Here is a 9,405-nt window from a genome sequence, read left to right on the forward strand (position 1 = left end):
ATGAGGTTGAGAGGGTTAATAAATTCACCCATGATCAAATAGTGGAGCAAAATTAATGGGCTGAATGGCCTGGCTCTACACCTTGGTCTAATGGTTATAACACATACATCAGCATCTTTCACTTTCCACCAAAGTTACCCAATTGCCCTTGGTGGTATTTTGAGAGGCTTGCCCTTAATGAGAAATAAAGTACTTGCCAGTGACTAATGTCCTCTTGGGTTACAGTACATAAGCAACTCATCCAAATTCCCATTTGCTGATTTTTATAGACAAAAGAACACAAATACAAAACAGATTTCTGAATAGTTTAATAACTCTTAATACAACAAAAATAAGCCTGCAGTGTGTCACAGCCTTTACTGCACAGCACAATCCTGCATTGTTACTGCTAACTCCAAGGCAAACAGGAGTAACATTTCACCACACATTACATGAATTAACAAGTTAAGACAGTGGTGCTTTCTAGAACCTCAAACATCCTTCAGTACATCTATGGTTGGAGGGTTCTCCTTCCAATGGGGAGGCCACGAGGCCTGGATGCTTGGTCGCTCTTTCACTCTGGTGTAATAATTGAACAGCTTGGGGTATTTGTCAACTGACAGCCTAGAAAATCAAAGGAAAAGTATTGAAAGCAAGTTAAACTATGGCAGAGGTACTTATCGATCCCCAATTAGATATATACCTTCCTACAATTTGACATATGCTCAAGCTGCCTTGGAACAACTTTTTAACCAGGTCTGCTATATAGATTTGGTCCAATTTGAGAAAGCTTATCGATCATGGTGCCATCTGAAAGTGAAACTCCACTATTCATTATCATGAAGAATGGTTGGGAGACAATGTTAAGTCAAATTATGCTTTCACAAATTTGAGAACTTTTAGCACAAGGGAAGTGAAATGATATTCTATAATATTCAAAGGGTCAGCAATTAGCATTAGGCAACAGGCTTTATATGCAAAATGGACAAGACCAATAGTAGGAAAGGGAATTGTGCACTCCCTCAGCTCTGCTGTAGGCTTGGGTGTTCCCTTTGAACTGAGTGTCTGTCAGTGAAGTGCTAGAGAGCCAATGTTTTCCTTGTGCAAAGATCAAGCAGAGTATTCAGGGTAATGCTACGTAGCAGAGTACAGGAAGAGCCTACTGTTTGAGGGACACTAACCAAGACAAATCATCAAATAGATGTCAGATTTGAAATGGCTTCATGGCACTAGAACAGCTGTCCTTGACATTTTGGTCATTTTATTACTGAAACTAAACAGTGAGATAATGGGTTAGTGGAGCTAACTGTGCACAAGCTAGCTATGCCAATTTCTGCACAGTTGGAACACTGGTAGATATAGAAACAGAAAACCTACAGCACAATACAGGCCCTTTGGACCACAAAGTTGTGCTGAACATGTCCCTACCTTAGAAATTACTAGGCATACCCATAGCCCTCTATTCTAAACTCCATGTACCTATCCAGGAGTCTCTTAAATACCCTATTGTATCTACTCCCAAGCACCTTAAACCTGTGCCCTCATGGCAGCCATTTCAGCCCTGGGAAAAAGCCTCTGACAGTGAAACACTGAAAGACACTGGAGACGGCAAACAGGAAATTTCTATTCTGGTAAAATACATCAATAAGCTGATTCTATTTTTCCACTCACCCAAAGCGAATTGCACAGGCCAACTGTGGGAACAGCATTACATCTGCCATTGTGAAGCTCTTCCCTGCAATGTGGGAATCAGTAGGCAACTAGAAGAGAAAGCAAACTCAGTGTCCAATTGATCCAAAAAAAATGTACCCTGACAGATATTTAAAAATGGAGAGAATAAAACTCAACATCTTCTTACCTACAGAGAAATTCAAATGGTAAATCACAGAACTGAGTTTATTCTGTAAAAGATACTTAAAAACCAAAATAGAATAGAGGTTAAGAGCCATAAAAAGATGTGGCCAATACTTGCACTGCTGGAACACAAATCTTGATAATTCAACCAAAAAGCCAAGTTGAGCTGAAGGAGCCATTTATACAAGGGTTGGGTGTTACCAGACCAGGCATCAGTACGTGTTGGTTGGAAAATGACTGCATTCCACCTCCCCCCACCAACTCTCTAGATCATTGTGCAACAAGAGTTGCACAATCTGATTGATGCCAAACAGTTGAAGGGTTGAGGCTCTGATTGTTGTAATCTTTCAGACAACTGATGAATTCAAAATATTTCCAATCAAGATAACTTTGGAATGACAAGTCAAAAAAAATCTCTTGATGACACTCCCAAGGACAGCAATACAATAACAGCATTAAGAAAATTACTACATAGCAAAGGCAAGATAAAGTTGTTAGGAACATGATTTTCCTCTATAAAAGAGGAATTTTTCCCCCCTCTAAATTTGTCCAGAAGTACTTTTTGTGCTTTTTAAAGAGCAGGCAAGAGCTATTAATTGTACACATGGGAACAGACAGACAGTAGGGCAAGTGGCATTGAACTTATCTGGAGGCAATTACTACCATTATGGTTCCCTTTTAAACAACCAACTTGCTCTCCTGGTCAATTTGCAGCCACAAACAAGAGAAAGTCTTGATAGCAATGAACAAATTTAAACTGACATTTTGAAACAGTATTTCATGTTTCCAGTACAAGCCATTATACCAAAGTATACTGGAAGTCTCAGGAGACAGTCAGCATCTACAGGAGAGGAATGTTACAATTTCTGACTAATTATCCCTTCCTCTCCAATGACACTTAGCTTGAAGCATGTCCAAATTTTGTTTTTGATTTCACTTTATAAAACACTGGCCTGCAAAACTAACTACAATGATCTTAACCAGGGAATCCAATACATTTTGCTTTATAAAATTAAAGAGACGGCTGAAACATAGCCAATATTAAAGGGCAGCATATCCTTGTGTGGGCCAATAAAAACAGGTAAAACATTTCCATACTAATGATGGGTATATAATGTAATCAAACAGTCATTTTTCCCCACTTCATCCTCCCTTTATCCCCCCATCTGGGTTCACCTGCCAGCTGGTACTCCTTCCCCAACCACCACCCCAACTTTTATTCTGATTTCTCCCCCCCACCTTCCTTTCTAGTCCAGATTCAGCCCAAAATGTCAACTGTTTGTTCCTTTCCATAGATGCTGCCTGACCTGTTGAGTTCAGCATTTTGTGTATTGCTTAAGGTTTCCAATGTCTGCAGAATCTCCTGTGTTTATTAGTACAGTACTCACAGGCATAGAACAGATGTGCATATGGGATATTTGGAAGGCTAGCATGTCTTTGCACCAGTTTATCTTGCATGTGTCATTTACTTTTAATTGTCATTCAACCATACATGAATACAGCCCAACAAAACAGTACTCCTCCAGGGCTAGGGTGCAAAACACTACTAACATTCATACCGAGCACAAGCCACACGAGACAGCAGTAAATATACAGTCATACAAAAATAAAATAGCCCACATTCCTCAGTGCATGAATGTTGTCAGCAAGAAGCCCACAGGAGTCTGCAGATAAATGCAATCCAACTGGTTTTCACTGAGCAAACACTAGAGAACAGCACTGATACTGCACTATGCTGCTTCCTCAAGGAGCAGTTGCAACACGAGGTGTAGCATTTCTGTGCTACAACCAAGGCCACACAGCTCACACACTGCCAGTCCCATCAATAAACCAGTGAACCAGACTTGCAGCATTCCACATTGTCAAAGTCAAACAGGGTCTGATGATCACAAGAAAAATGTCCAAGACTGGTAAGAGTAAATGCTGTTAGACTGCACACTGCTTTGAACAGTCCACACCATCCAGTCCACACTGATGTGGCAGAGCTGCAGTACTTGAAGTTCTTAATATCCAGCAGTGTCTTGCAATCATAAAGTCAATTAAAAAAAGGACAATAATATCTTTGGTTGGCTGCATAAAAGCCATTGCATCTGAGTGTGCCACCATCTTACTGGCAGGACTAATTGGAGCCAATTACCTTTGCTTTTTGGGCTGCAGAACCCCGTTGCAGATTTAAATCAAATTGAAGAGAAAACAGAGAAAATCAAATCAACCAAATTCAAACAGCATCTGGAATGTAGATTGGATCTGGGGTCAAATCCAGGTACTCAATGATAAATACAATACATCTGCAGCAAAACCTGTCAGGCAATTAACTCATGGTTTCTTCATAAACACCCCTTTACCTTTTCAAAGTATCCTTCCCACAACTTCAGCTCTGCATTCAGTGCCTTCTTGTTCCTCTCTAGAGTAGAATCATGGCGCTCATTTTCTGGAACCCTCATTAAGTAATAGACTATGGCCACTGCAAGGAAATTAAGTTAATCAGGTTCAATATTCAATATTGTCATTCTTCAGTACAAGTGTAAAGGAAAATAAAATGATTATTACTCCAGATCTCTTGTAGCATTAAAAACAAAAATACAAAAATTCCAAAGACTATAAATAAAAGCAACTCGATAAAATAATGTACAAGTAACTCAAACACAAGGTTATTCTGGAAATCCAGAATAATGCAGAAAATACAGGAGGAAATCAACAGGTGAGGCAGCATCTATGGAAATGAACAAGAATCCAGAACTTTGAGTAGAGACCCTCTTCAGAACTGGGAAGGGGAAAGAATCCAGATTAAGGTGGTTTGAGAAGGGGAAGGAGTACAAGCTACAAGGTGACAGGTGAAGCCAGGTGGGCAGGGAGGGGAGAAACAAAGCTGGGAAGTGACAAGTAGAACAGGTAAATGGCTGTAAAGGTAAAGTAACTGTTGAGGGTGGCTGTATATGCACAAGATTCTTATAGACAGACTGACTGTATGTGCAAGTAATGGAATAAAAATCATCTTCCAACACAAAATATGCTCAGAACTGGAAATGCCAGTTAAAATAACAAAGAGAAAAATAATTTTTGCCTTTTTTACCCCAATGAAAAGCCCTGACATTCAGCAACTGAGAGCTGCAAACAGGTTTGCAAGAGGGAAGCAAACAGTTGCAATTGCTAGGGTTTCATGACTACAGTGTCTGGCATTATTGTACTTGAGGCCAATGAGGTGCACTCAGCCATAGTAATATCAAAGTTGGAGCTTGAGTTGTAATTTATTGAAAACCAAAAACTGGAGGCATTGTCAACACTACAAGTACCCAAATGGAAAGTGATCCACTAACAGTATGCATCTAGAATTAAGTTCCTCAAGAATACAAGCATGGGAATGTGAATATTAGTCAATTTGCTTTATAACATTAAAAGCAGCACCTCATTACTGATTAAATGCAAAGCTGAAAGGGTAAAGCTGACATTTAAGTTGTTACTGTATGAACTCCAGTTCTGGGTGTAACTAGGACATCTTTATCCTTTGAGGCAACCAGATGTTTGATGGAAGAGAACATCCTCTGGTTGATTAGCAGATCACATTTGAAGGTGGGCATGGGATGAGATGTTAATCAATACTCATTGAGTAATGGAGCAATACTCAAAAGGTGGAAGCAATTTCCAGGTATCTAAATCAATCTGAAATATGAATAATTCCACAGAAAGCAAACAGTACTGAAGGATTAAGTGTCACAACATACTGGAGGAACTCGGAGGGTCAGGCAGCATCCAAGAGTGATATAGCAGACATTTAGATCAAGGCCATTTATCTGGATTTGTTGATGAATTTTGTGTTACTTCAGATTCAGGCATCACTAGACATGCATTTCCTATGGGATAAAATATGTGACTTCTTTCAGTGTAACCACAGACAAGCCTGGCTGAATTGGTGTGAGCAATGTTCAGTGTCAGGCTTACACAGTTAGTGGTATGAATGTTAAAGCAAGAGAAAAGACCCAATGCAGAATTACACGAATTACAAAAAAAGTTTTGAATAACCTGAGCTCTTAACATACAAGCTGGGAGGTACAAATTATGACAAGTCCAAACCAAATGCTTTGGGATCTAGACTGAAGAAACAATAGATTCTGCAATGCTGAAAATCCAGAGGAACATACAAAATGCTGAAGAAACTCAGCAAATTAGATAGCATCTACAGAGGGGAATAAAGAGTCAATGTTTCAGGCCAAAACCCTTCATCAGGACTGGAAAGCAAGGGAGAAGAAACAAGAATAAGGTGAGAGAAGGGGAAGTAGTATAAGCTGGCAAGTGATAGGCAAAGTCAGGTGAGGGGGATGCGGAGTGGGGTGGAGGGGTGTTGGAATCATTTTTGTGCTTTTAATAAAGGTATTAGTTGAATTAATGCACGATTGAAATTGCAGTTACTAACATTTTTAACCTGTAATTTTCACAACTGGTGTTTGTCTCCACCTTCTAGCAGGAAAGCAGTTACACAATTTTTCATTTTTCACTGGCCAAGTACTAGCACATGACAGTGCTGTGACTGTGTACCTTTTAATTGGCCCTTCCTTACCTTAGGAATTTGCCTTTCAAGTGTCTGGCTTTGCAAAACAAAAAAAAAAATCACCATCTTATTTCTTTGTCTTCACCTAGTTTTGTATGCTCTTTATCTGTTTCTTTGTTTAAACATTAAAATAAATGATCATCAAGCAACAAGCAACAACAACTCATTCTTGGACTCCTAAATAGAATCTGGGTATTAAAAAAATAAATCCCCAGGGCACAGATGGAGGTGATGGCTATCAAGAAGAGTAGGGTCAAAAGGAAAATCAGAAAGGAAAATGGAAAAAGAGAATGGAAAGGGGAAGAAATTACAGGAAGTTAGGGAAATCAATGTTCAAACCATCAGGTTGGAGGCTATCCAGACAGATATGGGGTGTTGCTGCTCCAACCTGAGAGTGGCCTCATCGATGCAGTAGAGGCAGTCATGGATCAACATGTCAGAATGGGAATGGAAAGTAGAATTGAAATGTGCACCCACAAGGAAATCACACACATGGTCACAGGTAGAGTGAAGGTACTTGTGAAGCAGACCCCCAAATTTTCCTGCCCCCCCCCACCTAAACTTGGAACAAATTAGTAGCCAGTTCACCTACTAACAAGCATGTTAATGGGGTGGAAACAAGAGCATCTGAGGAAATCAATGCAAGGACACAATGGAAGTTCCATAGAGATAGCACCCAAAATAAAGGCTGGATTCTGGTCTCACACACACACACACACACACACACACACACCCTTGATATTTAATATTACCATTTCAAAAATCATAACTAGCTACAAACCGAACAGAATCACACAAAATAGTGGCTGCAAATGCAAGTTGGATTCTCTTCATTTGCAATATGCAGCACAATTTTTTTTAAAAAAAAGAAAACTATCTACATTGTAGATTTTAGTACCTCTCAAACCTGCAACCTCTACCTCTGCAACAAACTACCTAGAAGGATATTTAATAGTCTATGTTTGCCTCACCCCAAAATACCCATCTCCTTCAAACAGAAACTGCAATATTCAAAGCATAAGGAAGACAAGGGAAAGGACTGACAGACTATATACAGCCAGTTTGTTATATTTTGCATTTACAACCAAACAAGATGGTAAAAAGGTATGTTAACAACAAACACAATTGCTGCAGGGAGAAATTCTCTCAAGTACTAGAAGTAGATATCTAGAGGAATAGACATTTCAAGATTCACCAGTTTAACTGAAAACTGAGCTCTGTGAACATACAAGAAAGACATTCATCATTTTATCAGTGATTTGACAAACTACAACTCAAGGCATTTTCCAAACAATTCCCTTTCATGTTTTTTTCCTTTGGCTTAATATTGCGTGCGATCTTTTTCTTTCCTCTCACAGCAATGAGAAGCACAAAAACATTTACACAAGGATAATTGCTCTGGGGATTAAAGTCAGTTAGGCTTACTTGGCAACAGGGCTTTGAAGTGACATGAAACCATAACAGGTGCCACATGGGGTGGGGTGGGGTGGAGGGCGGACTTACCAACTTTTTCCTGCAGAGTCAGAACCTCGAACATTCTCTGATAAACAAAAGCCTGCTCAGCTCCGGAGTCCGGAATCAGTTGTGTGCCTTGAGACTTGAACTGGTTCTGAGGGAAGACAATTCCAGAGTGAGCACGCCTAGACCTTGCAAGCCCGGAAACACAGCCGCCTGATACTCAGTTGATACCTCGCTAACGACAACCATTCCACCACCCTCTCCGTTACAGAGGAAGGCAACAGCGCCGAGAAACAAAAGGTTTAGAGATTTAAAGAGCAAAGTTTGTAGTTGGTTTTGTTTCTGGGAGGTGGCAGTAGGAGGCGATTCTTACCTCTAAATACAGACAGACTCCAAAAGATTCGTTTAGGATAATGTCCCCATGACGGAAACTGGGTAACTGCAATTACAATGTTGAAGCAGTTTTTAAAATAAAGCCATCAAAAGTCCAATTTGAATTCATTTCGACTTTTATTTTTAAAAATAAATTGTAGATAAAAAAATATCTGCTCTACAGCCGCTGACTTAATTGAAAAGTAAAATCAGTTCTATATAGCGGTCTACGGAAAGAGTTCGCGATATGGAACATATTTTCACTCTGTACCTGACCCCTGGGATTAATCGCCATAACCTCTTCCAATTTGTGCTCCATCTTCTCGAAGGACAACAACTTTTCCTTATAGCCTTGCAGTTTTTTCTCCTCCAAGGCAATCATGATCCTCCAGCAGGGTGGGGAACCGGAGCCCCAATACAGGAACAGATCCTCTGCCATGCCTGCGTCTCAGTATACCGAGCAGCTGCTTTTCAATTCCCTTTTATATAATCACGCTGCTCCCTTCCAAGCCTCACATTGGTGACGCCGTTTCCTGATTTCCTCAACTCCCAGATGTAGCACCAGTTGAAGGCAAATATTTCAGCCCTTTTCACTCACTTCACTGAAACTGCAAAATGCAATTATATACTTCGCCAGATAATGAGATTTAATGAAATTGTCTATAAGATAAATGTTTTTATTTATTGAGATACAGCGCGGAATAAGCTCCTCCCTTCGAGGCACATCGCCCAGCAGTCCCCGATTTAACCCTAGCCTAATCACGGCAGGATTTACAATGATTAATTAATCTATTTACCGGTAGGTCATTGGACTGTGGGAGGAAATCGTAGCACCCGGAGGAACACATCGCAGTCACGGGGAGAATGTACAAGCTCCTTATAAGCAGCCACGAGGAAATCTGCAGATGCTGGAAATTCAAGCAACACACACAAAATGCTGGTGGAACTCAGCAGGCCAGGCAGCATCTATAAGAAGAAGCACTGTCGACATTTCGGGCCGAGACCCTTCATCAGGACTAACTGAAAGGAAAGATAGTAAGAGATTTGAAAGTAACGGGGAGGGGAAAATGCAAAATGATAGGAGAAGACCAGAGAGGCTGGAGTGAAGCTGAAAGCCGGAAAGGTGATTGGCAAAAGGGATACAGAGCTGGAGAAGGGAAAGGATCATTGGACGGGAGGCCAATGTCCCTTCTTTC

At 40.3% G+C, this 9,405-nt stretch overlaps 1 protein-coding gene across 1 annotated transcript; it reads right to left on the bottom strand.

Annotated features, from left to right (window-relative positions):
* Positions 1-291: 291 nt before the first annotated feature.
* LOC140740940 (glutathione S-transferase A-like) lies at positions 292-8,717 on the bottom strand. The gene is made up of 6 exons (XM_073070580.1): positions 8,481-8,717; positions 8,211-8,276; positions 7,883-7,988; positions 4,179-4,297; positions 1,651-1,739; positions 292-603 (listed from the first exon to the last, which is right to left on the bottom strand). Exons 1-6 carry the CDS (start codon positions 8,646-8,648, stop codon positions 471-473), a joined length of 681 nt encoding a protein of 226 aa, XP_072926681.1. The 5' UTR covers positions 8,649-8,717; the 3' UTR covers positions 292-470.
* Between the last annotated feature and the right edge of the window lie 688 nt (positions 8,718-9,405).

The sequence above is a fragment of the Hemitrygon akajei genome, chromosome 17 (genome assembly GCF_048418815.1).
Source record: "Hemitrygon akajei chromosome 17, sHemAka1.3, whole genome shotgun sequence".
NCBI lineage: Eukaryota > Metazoa > Chordata > Chondrichthyes > Myliobatiformes > Dasyatidae > Hemitrygon > Hemitrygon akajei.